The sequence below is a fragment of the Crocuta crocuta genome, unplaced genomic scaffold (assembly GCF_008692635.1).
Source record: "Crocuta crocuta isolate KB4526 unplaced genomic scaffold, BGI_CrCroc_1.0 scaffold138, whole genome shotgun sequence".
NCBI lineage: Eukaryota > Metazoa > Chordata > Mammalia > Carnivora > Hyaenidae > Crocuta > Crocuta crocuta.
The window spans coordinates 5059526-5076537 of record NW_027532585.1 but is presented as its reverse complement, the minus strand read 5'-3'; the positions used below and the strand labels follow the sequence as shown (position 1 = coordinate 5076537).

The 17012-nt window shown below is 49.5% G+C and overlaps 2 protein-coding genes across 9 annotated transcripts in view; both read right to left on the bottom strand.

Moving 5' to 3' along the window:
- SPMIP5 (sperm microtubule inner protein 5) overlaps positions 1-3922 on the bottom strand; it is a 10707-nt gene extending 6785 nt beyond the window's left edge. For 6 of the 8 annotated variants that reach the window (XR_013338884.1, XR_013338887.1, XR_013338883.1 and 3 more), the window contains exons 1-2: positions 3717-3922; positions 2515-2580 (exon numbers count right to left, since the gene is read on the bottom strand). Coding sequence is in view for 1 of the 8 variants with exons in the window: in XM_077779543.1 (XP_077635669.1) it covers positions 2515-2569 (55 nt within the window). In the remaining 7 variants the exon portion in view is untranslated. Of the gene's footprint in view, positions 1-2514; positions 2581-3710 lie in introns of all 8 variants that reach the window. The other 2 variants (XR_013338888.1, XR_013338889.1) reach the window with 2 other exon arrangements.
- Positions 3923-5255: 1333 nt separating this feature from the next.
- Positions 5256-17012, bottom strand: part of HSPA12A (heat shock protein family A (Hsp70) member 12A) — a 33116-nt gene continuing 21359 nt past the window's right edge. The window contains exons 6-10 of the mRNA XM_077779550.1: positions 15192-15278; positions 14543-14647; positions 13509-13767; positions 10703-10806; positions 5256-9365 (exon numbers count right to left, since the gene is read on the bottom strand). Coding sequence (XP_077635676.1) covers positions 8728-9365; positions 10703-10806; positions 13509-13767; positions 14543-14647; positions 15192-15278 — 1193 coding nt within the window. The 3' untranslated portion in view covers positions 5256-8727. The remainder of the gene's footprint in view (positions 9366-10702; positions 10807-13508; positions 13768-14542; positions 14648-15191; positions 15279-17012) is intronic.

Genomic DNA, 17012 nt, shown 5'->3' with positions numbered 1-17012 from the left:
AAAAAAAAAAAAAAAAATGACTTCGGAGCTGGGGAGGGAAGGCCCATTTCTACAAAGACGATGGCAGTAATATTCTTTGATGGCAAGGCCCCCGATGTCAGTCTGAACAGCAAATGGGGAAAGCATTTAATGGGCCAAAATGATAGTCTGAGGAGTAATTGAAATTATTTCATCTTTTTAGAGAGAAAGCTTATTTTCCTTGACACGTCCCAAATGCAATTTGGGATCTTTTTTTGTCGGACCATCAGGGGAAATTGTGGGCTTATTAAAAGCTGAGACCTATTACACACACACAAAAAGGTAAATTCATTATCTGGGAGGTCCATCCCCTAGAACAATTTTTTGCCATTTCCCACAAAATAACATGTAATCATTACTATTAGTATGGGTAAAACACAAGTATTTATTTAAACTAGATGCTGAATCCTAGGGACTATAATATTGTCACAATAAAACTCTCTCTCTTTTTTTTAAAGAATGGATGAGGGAAAACTGGCTAAGAATTTGGTTTTAAATGGCTAGAGAGATAAAGAAATAAATACCCCTCACTCGTTCCTGAAGCCCGGACATTTTGCCTTTGTCCCTAAAGAAAACCTGACTGCAGAGTTAAAAGCAGAACTCCTGCCTCCTACACCATATGAGAAGCTGCTTCTGGAAGAATCTAATTTCTAAACTGATGAAGTTCTCCACCTACTAGTCAGTGTCCCCAACCCTGGCAATTCAAAGATACCCCAGTGTGGTGGGGAGGGGGGGACCATAGAAACTGAGGGGCCCTGCGACCAGGTCCTCCCTTGCCCTGCAGAGATTTTATGTGCATGTGTATGTGCACACACACGGGAGGCCACAAGCTACCCTCGCTGAGTCTTGCTAAGGGCCAGGACATCTTAAATAGCTTGCGTGTGCTGGCTCCTTCCTTCTCACAACAACCAGGTGAGATATCCGTCATTATCCTGTGTAGAACTATGTCTCCCAAATAGCTATGTCCAAGTCTAGTCCCTGGGACCTGCGAATGGGACCTTATCTGGCAATACGGTCTTTGTAGCCGTCATGAAGTTTTGGAAAATGAGACTGTCCTTGGCCAAGGATGGGGCCCTAAATCCAACCATCTCTGTCTTAGTCCGCTGTCTGTGTCTGGCCAGCTGACTAGGCCAGTAGAGGCTACTTGTCAAAAGCTAAAGCATCTTTTAGCTTCTGAGGATACTTGTCGAAAGCACTCCATTATAAGAGAAGGGAAAGGGAGGTTGAGAAAGAGACACTGAGATGCAGGGCAGTGTGAAGATGGAGGCCAAGATTGGGGCTGAGCTACAAGCGAAGAGACAGATGAGGCCACCAGAAACTGGAAGTGAAGAAGCACCCTCCTCTGCAGGCTTCAGAGAGAGCATGGCCCAACCAAACCTGGATTTCAGCAGGCTAGCCTCCAGAGCTGTGAGAGAACAAATATCTGTTGTCTTAAACAGAGCCCTAAGAGGGGGCGCCTGGGTGGCTCAGTCGGTTGAGCGTCCGACTTTGGCTCAGGTCATGATCTAGTGGTTCATGAGGTCGGGCCCCACACTGGGCTCTGTGCTGACAGCTCAAAGCGTGGAGCCTGCCTCAGACTCTGTGTCCCCTTCTCTCTCGCCCCCTCTCCCACTCATCCTCCCTCTCCCTCTCTCTCTCTCTCTCTCTCAAAATATAAATATTAAACATTTAAAAAAAGAATAAACAGAGCTCTAAGAAACTAATACACCCATTTAATAGGCACTTAAACTTACCACAGAAAGTAAATCATACATGCAGTGGCCACACAGGGGCTGAAACCTCAGTTTGTTAGAATTCAAAGCCTGTTCCCTGAACCAGCCAGTGGGCTAAGGGGTGAGGCCCGGCAGCCTTGAATACCCGCCCTGCACCTCCTCTCCTAAGAACACTTATCTGTGAGAGCTGGGAGCCTATGAGGACCACTGCATTTGTCACAGGGACATGACTTAGTAAGTTCCTGATGGCCCAGAAGCCTGAGGAAGAGCACCTTTAGATAGAATGACCAACTGTCCCTGTTTGCCAAGGACTTAGGGGCTTCATGGGACACAGGACTTTCAGTGCTAAAACCGGGGCCATTCCAGACAAACCGGGGCACTTGCCCACTCTTCCTCTGGGGGGTGCAGGAAGGAATGGGACCATAAGAACAGTCCTTGTGCAAGAGTTGAGAACGTCTACTTGGGAAAAATGACAGGGCCTCAGCTTATTCATTGCGTCTGTCCCCACAGCATTGTGTCTATCCTGGCCCAAACGCACTCAAGGGACATTCCGTGCTTCCTGCACACCAGGCCACATCCTGGGAGATCTGGCCTAAGTTATATCTCTCCATTCATCAGAGCCCAGTTATCAGCCGTTCTTCAGCAAAGGAGTGCTTTCCGCAAGTGTCCTAAAGAAACTAAAGTGTCTGTACTGGCCCAATTGGCCATAAAGACACGGACAGTGGACCAACACAGGGACAGTGACCAGGACCAGAGCACATCGGCAGGGCACGTCACCACTTACCACTGTAGCCTGGTGTGACCGGCAGGTGTCTCATGAAGGTCTTGGAAGACTCCATGATTTCACTGTCTGTTGATGAAGGGGAGAGGGAATGAAATTGTCTAATCAAATGTCCCTATCTCAAGAACACACTGTACGCATGTGTGCTAGAGTCCCTGGGAGTGGAATGACCCTGCCAGGGGGTTGGGAAAGAGAGGCAGCACCGCCATCATAACACAGAACAAGCAGATAAAACCAATGCTCTAATTTCACCTTTTACATGAACTTAGATAGAGTGTGTGTAGACCACCCCCCCAGGGTCTCCCCTCCTGGGGCCTCCTCCGTCCACCCAAACTTCTTCCTATCCATCCATCCATCCATCCATCCAGCAATCATGAACTGTACACTCACTGTGGCCAACACCTGTCATGAGGATAGAATATAAAGATGAGCAAGACCCAGAGGCCCCCACGTGAAGCTCTTGAACCTCACAGAAGGGAAGAGAAGAAGTACCCCTAGCCCCAGAGCCTTTCTTTTTCCAGGTGGAAAAGGTTGCAGTGCTGATTTCTGCTGTCCCCCACCACCAAATGTCTGAAGACATTTTTGGTTGTCACAACTGGGGTACGAGGTGCTGCTGGTATCTAGTGAGTTAGAGGCCAAGGATGCTGCTAAACAACAAAGAATTAGAGTAAGTTCCAGCTGGAAGGGCTCGGAAGTCCCCAAAGGTTGGCATAGAGTCCAAGATGGGTGAGGGGTGGGGGGGGGCGTATGGCTGCAGCATGTGTATGGGATGCTGCCTCCCCAAACAGACCCCTCCCTTCTTCCGGGATGGGCTGGGTCCCCTCCACTGGGACAGGGCCTGTATCTGGGCACCTGGTTACAAGGCCAAGCCAGCTCATCTCTCACAAGTGGTGCCCTGGCCACCAGGACAGGTGGTCTTGGGGGCAGAGGGGGGCTACAGTCAGGGTTTAGTCAGCAGCGATGGGAATTTTAAACACACTCAGACATTGACAGAACACTTGCTATGACACAGCCCACCCAGAACTATATTCTTGGTAAATCGTCTTCGCCGCCCTAAGGGTTAGTTCCCATTTGAGTCCCCCATTGATAGAGGAGAAAAATGAAGGCCGAGAAGCTAAGTAATCTGTCTGCGGGTTCTCCCGCCCAAGGAGGTCTGAACGGACGATATCTACACTCTGAGGGCGCGTATATAGCATAACTGTTACCCAAAAGCGCGGCCCTGGCGTGTGGGCGGCACCTGGCGCAGGTGAGTGGTGGCCTGGGCGGTTCCTCTGAGCAGCGAAATCCCAGAGGAGGAGGAACGTGGAGAGGAGGTGTGTCGGGGGGGTGGGCGCCCGGGAAGGGGTCGGAAAGCGAGGTCACAGCCCCCTACTCCCTCTCCCCGGCCACTCCCACATCCTCACTCCGGTGGGCGTAGACCTCCACAGGCCAGCAGCCCTCCTGGCCTCCGCCTTCCCGCCGGCCTTTGTGCGCTCACCCCCCCGAAGGAGGAGGGGCCGGACCCCGGCTGCCCCTCCTCCTCGCTCAACTCTCCTGCCCATGACCTCACCTCTCCCCACAGGCCAGGTGCGGATGAACACGAGTAGATGTAGATGCGGCTGCGCCTCCCCACCCCGGCTCCTGGCTCAGCGTCAGCCTCCCCGGCCCCCCCATGAAATCCAGGGATTGGCCNGGCCCCCCCTCCTCCCCCTCCCCCGCTGAGCCCCTCTGGGTTTTGGAACTGGGGAGAGCGCTGTGTGTGGGGATCTAGGTCAAAGCGGCCTTTTCTGCTATAGACAGTGGGACTATCTGGGTTGGGGTCCGGAGGTCCCAGTGGGGACTTCCTCCGGGAGTCAGGGCCTGTGTTAGGGGCTGGCAGGGGGCGGGAAGCAGCCGGAGGGAAGGAGAAGCCTCTGGGGGTGGAGATTTCCCTACCCTGGGGCAGGCAGGGCTGCAGAAAGGGGAAATCCACTGCGGAGAAGGTGGGGCTGTGACACGAAGTAGGGCCAAACTCCTTTCTAATCGCCCTCATCTCATGGGAGCTAAAGGGGGCCTGAGCCTTCATCTCATTGGATGGACACCAACATGCCCACTGTGTGAGCCAGGCGGAGGGAATGACGGGCTTTACAGACTGCGTGAGAAAACCCAGCCCTGGCCACCTGAACACACGGCTTTCCAAGAGGCTGGTGTGCTTTACTGCATCTCCCAGCCGTCCCTGCCTCTGCGTCCTGAGAGGCGAACTTCACAAGAAGCCTGGTAAAGCTGCCCACTGAGGTCCATGTGGACCTGCCTCGGCATCCTCGGAGTCCACCACAGACTCTCCAGAAGCTTCTAAAGCCAACTCTAGAGGGCGACCCAGACACAGAGCCTGGAATAAACTCGAGGCTCTAGACACAGCCACCAGCTTGGCATGCCTGCTAGGATAGGAGACCGCAAGGCACCAGTTCTAGACCCTTCTGCTTCTTTCTCAAAGCCCTTCATGTGGGTGTGGTGGAGGTGTCAGAGGTGGGGCTCAGCTGCCTTCTGTAGGGGCCCGGAACATGGATGGAGCCCTGCTCCCAGCGAACACAGGAGCCAGTCTAGTTGTAATGGAAGTTAATTTAAAAAAAGAAAGAAGAAAAAAAGGCTTGCAACATTTAGGAAAAGATCTGAAAATCAATCTCCACCTGAGATGGTGTGGAGGGGGAAGTCCGTGATGATACAGCTATAATTCCATTCACAGATTCATAGTGAAAAAAATAAACAAAAGCTTGGGCCACACGAGATCCAGAATTTGGCTTTATTAGACATCCGTGAAGACAGAGTTTGCAGGTACAATCTCGTCAAGTTCAGACAGCTGCAAGGTTCTGTGGAGTGTGAATTTATCCTGTAGTGGACGAGACCCCGATGGCTGACGCTTTAGAATAAAGTTCCATATTCCAAGCAGATGAGAGGTGTGACCTAACGGACAACGAGTTGTAAAGTAGTTACCCCCCGTAAGTCGTTTCCCAGCACAAACACGCAGCTCGATCACAGCTACTTCATCTCTACAACTGTGAAATTCGATCTTCAACTAATTATGCATTTTGACTCCTGTGTATATTGATGCATGCGATTCTTTGCCACCCTGGCAATTAACCAGACCTAGACTCTAGAAGCTAAACTTGATCTAAATAACATCCTAGGGGTAGGGCAGGCTCTGTAATCTGGACTCAGTCTTAGTCATCACTCTGCAAAAGTGCCTGTATGTCTCCTCTCTTGCCCATCTTTTCTGTCACTTGTCTGTCATTCAGCATTTATTAATGCCTGCTGTGTACAGAAAGGGCAGTTATAAAGGAAATCTCCAACAGTTCTGCTTCCAAAACATGATCAGATACTATGGCCAGGGACCACCGAGTGATGGTCAAGACAACAGGCCTTTTAGAAACTTTCCAAGATTAGAAAACGTGTCCAAGTGTATTTAGCCAGTGTTCTTATTCTAGAATATGTCATTTCATGGGGAGGAGGGAGAGGGAGAATGGATTTGGGGATTCCCTTTAATGAGGTTGACAATTGGGGCTGCATTTCTGGGGCCAGAAGAAAGTTCCAGTAAAGGTATCCCTCCCTCTCCACCACCTATCTGCCAACAGACAGATTTCAACCAACTCACTGAAGAGAAGTCGTAGACAAGGAGACATGCCTGATGCAAGGTGGGTAGGCCTTACTATGGCCGAAAAGAAAGACTTGACTAAATTACTTACACACTTAATCCAGCAGAAAGGCTGGATTTGTGCACCACTTGATTCCTTCTGTGTAACCCTCTCATCCTGACATCACTGCACAAGGACCCCACTTTGCCCTCAGAGTGACCGCTCTGCCCCACAAGAAGTTGATAAACCCTGCAGGGACACAGAGAGTGTTCGTAGGTTTTTCTGCACAGTCATGTTGCTTATAGAACCAGAATGTTCAGCTCTCAAAGACTGGACAGGAGAAGCGATACATTATTATGCTCCTTTAAATATAAACTGTGAGCCTTTGGGAAGGATGTGAGTGGAGCAAGTTCTGACGAAGCCGTTCATCCAGCTGGTGTCCCTTTTTCTGGAGTATTCTGACCCTCGGCACCTCTGACTATTGCTCGGTCTTGCAAACGCAGTCCATAGCTTAGGATCGGTACAGATTGATAAGTAAGTGCAATTAAAAAATAAAGCCGTGGGAAATTAAAAGGCAGCAATGTCATCAATAAAATTCAAAGAGCATTTTCCTTTTTTTTTTAACAAGAAAAGCACATTGTAGAAATAAAGATTCTGTACAATATTCTAATATTGTATGTACATAAAATTATATTACCTATAACTAAATTGAAAAGTCTTATTTGTAGAGTATGGCTGGCAACATCAAAGAAAGACCCAGAACATTTAGCTTTTGAAGCAGAGCAGGCAGAAGAGAAGCCCAGCAAACACACCTTTGTGCCTGGACGCGAGCTCCCGCTACTAAGTCACGTGAGCAGCATTCTCTAATTCGGTGCTTTGTTCGAGTTTCACATTGGAGCAGGGAATTCTGCGGCAGGCCAGGCTGGCAGGCCATGGGAGCGAGATGTGTTCCAAAGACATTGGAAAAGCAGTGTCAAATCTGCATATTGGCGACATAATGGGGTTGGTGAATCCAGCTTGCATTTGAAGTTAGTTCCTCAGCTCATCCTGGGTTCATTCATTATGCATGCCTCCAGGGATTTAAAATCAGAATGAGTCCCAGCAGACAAGCCAGGGGGTTCCTCGGGGCCATTCTCGGGGTGCCTCCGTCCAACCTTTTTCCCTCACAGGCCCTTCTTGCGAGCCCTAAAAGCCAGGAGGAGCCTTCGCCCCGGTGCACAAAGGGCAAACTGTGGCACCCCGGCTCTTCACTTGTAAACCCTCTCCGTAAGGGAGCCCCAAACTGGAAGACTGTAGGCACTGGGGGTCAGTAATTCAGCTTGCAACAAAACCTAAAGTCAGGAGTACCCAGACTCCCACGGGACCACAGTCCCCTGTGGTGGCCTCTGAAAGAAAATGCAGATGCTGGTCCCCCTTCCCCAAACCCCAGCTTCCATTTGTAAAAGGAAAAGGATCCAGGAACCACGAGGACAATCCACAGATACAATCTGCTTTGAAAAAGACCTGGCTGAATTCGTCAAGTACAGATCTAGGAATTCCTTTGAGATACACTTAAAAAAAAAAAAAACAAAAAAAAAAACAAAAAAACCCTGAAGATTCCAGTGAAACATTTCACAGTGCAGATTCTCTATCCAGGTATCACCAGTGTATTCGTTCTGAAATGTGGGACTACGTGGCTGAAACGCTCTGTTAGATGAGGGTGAAGAGGGAGTTAATTTAAAATACGTTCGCCTGTCAAGGTGAGGGGCTGTTCCAGACTCGCGGGCTGGCTGATGTGAACAAGGCATTCTACAGCCTCCTTTCCTGACCCAGAATCCTACTAAGGTTAATGCGAATTACTTAGGAGTTCAGAAGTCAGAATCTGGCATCCAGGGAATGATGTCGCAGCATATGATTTGGGATAAGTCAGCAGTGCCTTAATATCCATTTCCCTTGAAGCAAGTATTCACCTGCGGAAAAGTTAAGGTGCCTGCTCTCCCACTAACTCAAGTCCTAGTCGATGAGCCGGCTGTCGTTACTCCTCACTGAGCCTATTCAGAATTCAAATCATGAGAACCTAAAATAGTGCCCCGCGTGGGCAGTCTTCTCCCACCAGCTGAAAATGCTCCCAGCTCCTGCTGAATCACCACATTTAATCACATGATAATGACAAGAAATCAGCTGCAGATGGGTGGCATTTTATATTGACTGCCGTCCCCCAGGAAGTGTGCAAAGAAACGTCTCAAATAGATGAAGAATCTCCTCCTGGCTCAGAGATCTCACTTCCAATCTAAAAAGACAGCGATAGGGCATCCTGAGTCCTGCTTAGCTGAATCACTGCTGCAGAAACGGACCGATTCCCTTGGTGGGTGGGGGTCCCACCACTTTGTACCTACAAAAACTAGTTGCTCTCCCAGGATCCTCAGATTTCTTATTCCCAAACCTCCATCTCAATTTCTGACACTTGTTCTGACTCCAGTGTGCCCTCGAAAATCCCTAATTATTTCTTGCCCTGGTGGTTCCCATCTTCCTTGCTGAAATCCAGGCGGGTGATGCTGAGGGTCAAGGGCAGGGAAAGAACAGTCAGGGTTGAGGTCAGCAGATGCAGGTGAGCAGAGTCCAAGGTCAGGGCAAGCGGCAGGAGAGCCCGTTAGTAATTCAAGAAGTCAATCCCAACCTTGACACTCTTCGAGGTGGCTATATCGATGGCTGTGGCCTTGATCTCTGTGTCCCCAAACTGCATGAGGGTCTGGATCTCCCTCCGGGGGGGCACGGCTGTGCCGCTGGTCCCTGTGAGATCCAGGCGGAGCGTACCGCACTTCTTCACCCCCGGGTCGGTGATGAAGCTCACGTCGTCGTGCTCAGAGCTGTAGATGTTGATGACGATGACCAGCTGGGAAGGCTTGGCCGGGGTGTAGCTACGCTTGACCAGCTCCCCCAGGGCCACCGACTGGTCGGCAGAGATGAACTTGTCAAAGACATCGGTGCACCAGCGAGTGCCGTCCTTCACCAGCAGCTTCTCGGGCGGGTGCTTGCCTTCCACATAGCGGTTCAGCACGCCCACCCCATAGGTAAGGGGCGACCGGCGCACCTTGATGACGGCGGGGTCCAGGCCGAAGAGCACGGCGCCCTTGAGGATGGTGAGGCCCACGTCCTGCGGGATGATGATGCGACACTTGTCCCCGAAGGCAGCCTGCACTGCCTGCTGAAGCAGGGGCGCCTCCGCAAAGCCTCCCACCAGGAAGAGGAACTTGACAGTGGACACCTCGGGCTTCTGAAACAGGTCCCCTGAAAGCAAAGAGGAAGGGACAGTGCTCTGTCACCAAAATCCAGCAGCGGGGAGACTGGTGGCCTAAGAAAGTGGCAAACGGACAAAACCACATGGCCCCAAGGGGAAAGACACATCTAAGGTGGCTGGACAGAATTTTTGTAGAACTGGTCTTCATTTTTTTTTAATGTTTATTTTTGAGAGAGAGAGAGTGTGTGAGTGGGGGCAGGGCAGAGAGGGGACAGAGGATCTGAGGCAGGCTCTGAGCTGACAGCAGAGAGCCCGACGTGGGGCTCGAACCCACAACACATGAGATTGTGATCTGAATGGAAGTTGTACGCTTAACCAACTAAGGCACCCAGGTGTCCCTGTAGAGCTGGTCTTCAAGAAAACAGGGAGGTTTGCATACCTATATGCTCAGGGATAAAAACCAAAGCCATTGCTAAATGGAAACATTTTAACAGCTAGATGGTGATCCATTCAAGGAGTAATTTGTTAGGCATAAATAAATACTCCTGACGTTCTCCAAACGTGTGGTCCTGCTAAGTAAGTCAAGGCAGTCTGTGACAAAAACTGTTCTTTGGGGGTGCCTGGGTGGCTCAGTCGGTTAAGCATCCGACTTTGGCTCAGGTCATGATCTCATGGTTCCTGAGTTCAAGCCCAGCATCAGGCTCTCTGTGCTGACAGCGGGGAGCCTGGAGCCTGCTTCGGATTCTGTGTCTCCCTCTCTCTTTGTTCCTCCCCTACTTATGCCCTCTCTCTCTCAAAAATAAATAAAAATTTTAAAAATTTAAAACAAAAAAAACCTATTCTTTGGTTTTCAAAGACAGTCTGATTTAGTAGGTATGGTGGGGTGGGGGGGAAGTGAATGGGGAGCCTGGGTACTAAAAAAGGTCCCCAGGGAGTCTACTGTGTGTCCCTGAAAGAGGGCCACTGAGGGCTGGATTCTGTTTGCCCCCTTGCAGAAAACCTTTCTTTGGTCCCCAGCAAAGGTGATGGCTCCTCCCGTATCCCAATAAAGCAAAGACTGGGCACTCCCTCGGCCCTGTCACTCCAGGCTAACACCCCTGCAGAGCTCCGAGCTCCCTGACTTCTGAAGCCAAGCCCAAGGCCCAGGTGAAGGCAGGCGCTGGGCAGCTTTGCAGTAGCTGAGGGGAGGGGTCTGGAGAGCCTATGCCCAGCAACCTCCCACATACGTGCCCAGGCCCTGCCTGCCCCTGCCCAGGCCCCCACCTGTGGCTCCCAGCCTCAGACCCCCTGCTGGCCGGACTTCACATGCTCTAGCTGGTGACGCAGGAGAAGTCAGTCCCTGTTGGGCTCTGCCCCTCTGAGTGGCTGAGCCCCAGCCAATACTCACGGAGATGCTCAATGATGCTGTCAATGGTTGGCTTAAAAAGGGCATTCATGGCATCTGGACTCATCCTCAGCATCCCTTGCGAGGACCACTTCACAAAGTCCACACTGTGGGTGGGAGGGGGGTGGCACAGAGAGAAAGCAGCAGTGAGTGGATAGGGGAGACCCAGGCTACTGTGCACAGAGATGGCCCCTCACAGGACAGAACGGCTGCCACATCTAAGGGAACAGAAGGGGTTTGAAAGTCCTTGGAAATATTTTCAACTGCTAGAACCGGACCCTTAGATGCTCAAACGCTAAGACATAGCCCCTTCCATTTCTCGCTGCTTTGTGTTGTGGCCAAGCTTCCCTGGGGATCGTGGGAGCCAAGATCTAGTGTGAAAGACAGGGAAAGAAATGAAGGGATTTGTCTCATTTGAATGACCACATTTTATAATCGAGCAGTAGCCGGATTCGAGTCCACTGAAGGCTCATCTGGTGTGTCCACTGTGCTGCTGCCTCCGGCCACAGACCCGTGTGCTCAGGTGCATTTCCTTTAGCCCTGTAGGCACCTGTCACATGACAGTGAGAAGCCCCATCCTACCAGGATGCCCCATTCTCTGTCGAAGCCGCAGCACGTCCAGTGTGACAGCATGGGACAGAAAGAGCACCAGAGAGGGAGGTAGGACTGCTCAGCTCCAGGACAGCCTCCAGCACTCAGAGGCTACAGGACTTTGGGGCAAGCTGGATGGCATTTTCTCAGAGCCCTAGTCTCTCATCTGGAAATCAAGGCTAACACAACTCATCTCATCTTTCTCACAGCGGTTGTTGTGACGATTAAGTTCAATACCACATCTGTGAAAACACTGGAAATTTTCTGGCACTAAAGGAATGCAAGGGACTGCATGTTCCCCACCCATCCTCGAGTTCAAAGAAGCCAAGCAAATGGCATCTCTGTCCTTGAAGCAAACCAGCTGCTTCCTAGCCTCACATTCTAGATGCTGCCAGGTCTCCCTGACCAGGCATCTTTCTGCGGCCTCAGCCACAGGACGAGGACTCCATGGCTGGCTGTGGCCAGTTTCCCCAGAAGGAGAGCTGACCGGAGCAGGACTTGGGGGTAGACTGGTGCCTGGGGGTGGGGGTGGGGGGGCGCACAGTAGACAGAAGTCAGAGTCTGGCTAGGGCCCTGTTCCAACCAAGGTCAAGAAGACCTGCAGTCTTATCTACTTTATTTCCCACTAAACGGAACCTGGGCTACTTAGAGAAATGGCCAATTGCAGGTCTGGGATGGGGGATATACAAAATGAGCCAGAAGTCAGATCAAAATGTTGTTATCAACAGGACTCAGGAGCCAACTTAAGGAGGCTCCTACTGGCTAAGATGGGACATTTTGACCATCACTGAGGACATAATTGCCATGGTTCGAAATATATCAAATATACCTAAATTCGTGAAATCTTAATAATACTCCCCTTGTGCCCCCACAAAAGAAAAAAAAGCACTTGTCACTTAGGAGAATGCTAGGAAGTCAACCATATTTAGCAAAAAATTTATAACCGAAAGGAAAGAACCAAGAATTTGTCCTGTCTTTCCTATATGAACGGTATTTCAGGGCAATCAAGGCATTGAGGAGAAGAGTTCCTTTCTCCAGAAACAGGCTAGATGACAAACGAGACTCAGGGGCTACCCCTTAATGCACCAGACCCAGGCAACACTCCCCCGCAGCTGCTAACATCACAAAAGAAGCAACAAGCAAACATTATGTGTCCCCTGACTTGATGCACCAGCACCCATGAGGCAGGTTTGCCAAAAACTCAAACTTGAACCTGAACAGATCTCTGGCTCCTTCTGCAAATATGTCAAAAACACCAGGGGACCAAACACGTTATGTGGGTATATGATAGGCAAAAATCCAGACTGAAGAAACTCTATGGGACAGTCAGCCTTGTCACCTAATAAGCTACAAAGAAAAACAGGAGGGGGAGCCTATAGATTAAGCAGGACTTAGGACTTAGTTATCAGAGAACTGCCATGGAAGCCATCTTCTGGATATTAATGCAAACTGAAAAAAATACATAAGACGATTGCAAAAGTTTTCATGTTAACTGGAAATTTGAGGATATTGAAGAATGACTCATTTCAAGTGTGATCGTGATACAGCATCATGGTAATGACTTTAAATGTATCTTAGTGATACCTCCTGACATATTCATGGATTAGATGATGATCAGATTTGCTTTAAAATACTTTGGGGAGTGTGCACGTGAATGTTTGAAATTTGCTGCTATATGATGATTTTTAGAAACCTGAGTTTTGTCTATTAATTTTGCAATTCAGCTTTCACTCAGCTTCCAAATGTCTGTTTGGCAGCAAGCTGAGCTACAAACACTTGCCTGCAGTCAAGAGACTCAGAGCCCCATGGGATTTTGTTCAACATATATGTAGTGAGCACCTGTTATGTTGTGCCAGATTCTATTGAGGATACTGGGGATACGGCAGAGGTCAAACCACAAAATTCCCTGCTTTCCTAAAGCTTATGAAAAAATATATATTTTATTTAATAATATATATATTAGTATATAATAAAAGCTAACACAGAAACAGAAATTTCCAGGTCCCAGGCATTGTGCTACATGTCTAACATATGAACTCACTGTATCATCACAACGACCCTTTGAGGTAAGTGGAATTATCATCTCTATTTTCCAGATGAAAAACTGAGGAACAGAGAAGTTGAGTCACCTGGCCAAGGTCACAGAGCTTGTATGTANCTCAACAGGATCCCTCCCCACCCCCCAGAATGGCCTAAGCCAAAGGTGAGTCCAACTCACTTGCTCTTCCTCAAAGCGTGCTCCACACTGTGTCCACGGAACTTCTTGTAGTAGTCGATGAAGGAGAAGGGCAGGGTGATGTTCAGCGGGTTAGTTCGGTCTGGGGCAGCCGCCCTTTTACGAGACTCAAATGCAATCATTAAGTCAACCCAGGCCGCAGGACGCTTGATTTTGAATTGTTCGATAAAATCCTCTCCAAATATTTTACACAGAAGCTTTTCAAATTCATAATCTACTCCTAAGGATCCATAGGGTCCGCCTGAGTCAAGCACAGAATGAGAGCCCACCATGTGAAAAACTGCCAGGAACCGTATTCAGACTCCGAGAAACATCCTACCCTGCATTCTTCTCCGAAACACAAAGTCGCACGAACTTGGACCCAGTTAGCAAACAGACAGCAGCTAGGAATTTCTACTTACACTTGAAAACCCTCCAGTTCTTCTCATTCCGGGTGGAGCAACTTTCTCCTACAGAATCACTGGTCAACAAGCTTGTTAAAATCAATTACATTTTAAATAAAATCGATACATATGGCTAACTAGGAGCATCAGGGAATTCCTACGCAAGAGATATAGGGACAGAGTCTGGAAAATCAGTAGACCCACTGAGACCCTGTGATCTATTTCTTATTCTATGGTCCCAACCCACCAAGGGAGACGGCCTGTTGCCTGCTTTGGCGACTTTGATCCAAGAGCAGGTGTCCAAGACCTCCCTAGAAAGCTTAAGCGTGGCACTAAAACACAGGGACAAATCAGATGACAATCACATCCTTCCAGAACTTTCAGAAAGAAGCTCCCTTGGCCAGGATCTAAAACAGGCTCACTTTATCCCAAAACCCAACTTACGGTGGATTGTGTTTTAAAGAACATTTAACCCCATTTTGCTCCCCGGCTCCACACAAGCATCTGGGCATCGGTACCCCCTCGGGTTTAGAATCCCGCGTGCCGATAGCAGCAAGAGAACGAAATACCGCGAGAAATCGGATATGAGAGAAACAGCTCAGGAATGAGAAAATCAGCCACGCAGGGGCTCACCTGTTGCTTTATACAGTTCTTTAAGGTGTCCCTCCGGTAACCGTATCTGATGGACAGTCAGGTCTACGGTGCCACCGCCACTGTCCACGACCACATACTTGTCACCTGGTTAAAAACAGCCACCCTTTACCTAGACCGCTGGTCAGCCCCCTCCTGAAACAAGCTGGTGGGTGATGACTTGGTTTACCCAAATAAACACCTCTCATTAATACCATGGTTTTGCTAATTAGCCACACAGCAAATTACTCACGACTGAAGAGAACGGAGTGGTGTCTGCCCAGGGTGCCAGCGAGCATGATGGTAAAGGACCCAGAGGAGTGACTCTTTCAGACTAAAGCTGCCACAGATGTGGCTCGTACTAGTGGACAACCTCCTGCCATGTTTATAGCGCCATCAAATAACCTGCTGTTTAACCCAAGACTTACTCCGGAACTGGGGAGTTCCATTTCCTACTTTTCTTCTGAAGAGTCTTTATGGTTTTATAACATGCAAAATTATAGACCCAAAAAAGCTCCCCTTGGCAGAGTGGTCTTTAAAACCAGATGATTTTGAACATTTTCCAAAATTGCCAAAGGAACAGACAGGAATGCATGTTTGCCGGCAGCACAAAGCACATCCTGCAAGGGCTAAGGACGTTCAAGGACGCTACCTTCCTCCAGCTCGGACCAGATTTCTCCTATGACATTCTCCACCAAAAAGGTCCGACTCTGCCGATTACGCCGTATGTGTTCCTTAGCTGGTGGCCGACAGAAAGAAAAGGACAGGTAAGAAAGCATGACAAAGCTGGTGGCCGTCTACCGTCAGTGGGGGCAATAGCATGAGGTTTAGGGAGGGAACGTGTAGCGACACTTGACCAAAATGATTACATAAACACAACACTGGGAACCACAAGCCAGACCATTTTCCCCAGCCTCCGTCTGTTCACTGCATGGCCCTTGGCATGTACCCTGCTGAAGGCTCACCCTGGAGAAGCCCTTCGCCCAGTGACATTTTTGGGGGAAAAGGGTTAATAAATCAACCAGATTCCTGGCTTTGCTGTCTCAGGGAGGGACTTGTCTGCCAAGAAGCTTGCAGGGCACTTGGTTAAATAATTTCACCTCAAGAACTCTGTCTGCTGCAAGGAATGTTGGGTATGTTTTCCTAATCTGGATCCTGGATAAACGAACGGTTGGAAGCCATTTCCCAGCTTCCAGACCTCGGTGAAGCCAATATGTTCTTCTGCCACCAGGTGGTGCTTCAGCCACAGGGTGGCCCATCTGAACAGAGCAAAGCCCTGGCTGCCTTTTTTCTAACACAGGGGAACAACGTGGCTGTGGCTCAGGGCACTGAGGGGCTGTGACGCCTTGCGTGGGGTAACTGCATCTCTCACAGGGCCCCCGCCAGGCCTGTGAGGCAGACAGGGCACAAATCATCGTCTTTCTGCTCAGAGGAGGAAACCAGGTCAGACAAGGTTAAGGGACTTGCAGTTCCCACGACTCCGTCTTGCAGCTCAAAGTCAACCCTTGAACCATGGACCCTCATGCCTTTGAGATTTCACAATTTAGGGTGAAGTCTAAAAAAGCAGCATATGAATGTTAGGGGATGGTAAAGGTGCCGTGAGAGGGTAGCTGGGAACCAGCAGGGCACAGGCAAATTGGGACTTGGGGCAAATCACTTAACCCCTCTGGGCCTCAGTTTCCACATCCATAAAGTGGGGATAATAACACTTGGCCTAAGTTCTTCACAAGCAGAGCGGGGATTGGTTCTCAGATTTTTCCTCAGCACCCATTGTGACACCCAGCACATAGTCGGTGGTAAGGAAGGCAAAGCACCAAGTGTGAGACCTGGGACCCAAGAAACAATCACTACATTGAACAATTTAGAGCAACCCCCAATTTCGCAGATACAGTCTCCATCCACCTTGCCCCCTAACCAATTTTTCTAGTCCCTAAGCTGGTGCAGGTCCTGGGGTATAGTGGTGAGGCCCTTTGGATTAAAGAGTCTCTGAAGACCTGGGAGGGATCCCAAACTCAGGGCTTCTCTCCTGTTCCCAGCACTGGCTCCCCATGAACTTCTACTGCAGACCTTGTTGGGGGCATTTGGTCTGCTAAAACAATCTAGATGGCTAACCAATGGCGTTCATAAAAAATGACCAAACAAGACTAATAAAACATAAGCTCTCAAAAAAATTATCACACTTGTGGGCAAATTAAGCCCAACATTAAGGAAAATATATCCTTTACTGATCTCATGAAATCCTTTTGGTATAAAATAATGCTAACAGCGCCCCCTGTGGTGCTGGAGGCAGAGTGGCAGCCATGTTCCCCTCAGTCGGTCCACTGGGGTCCATTACAAAGGAGCATCAGAGGGCAGAGAACAGCCCAGAAGGGGCTCAGGGCCTTAACGCCATCCAGGGTACTCCTGATTATGTGCTCTGCCAGGCCTCCCCAGCAGGACCCCTTCCTCCTGGGAGAGAGGCCAAATGTAAAAG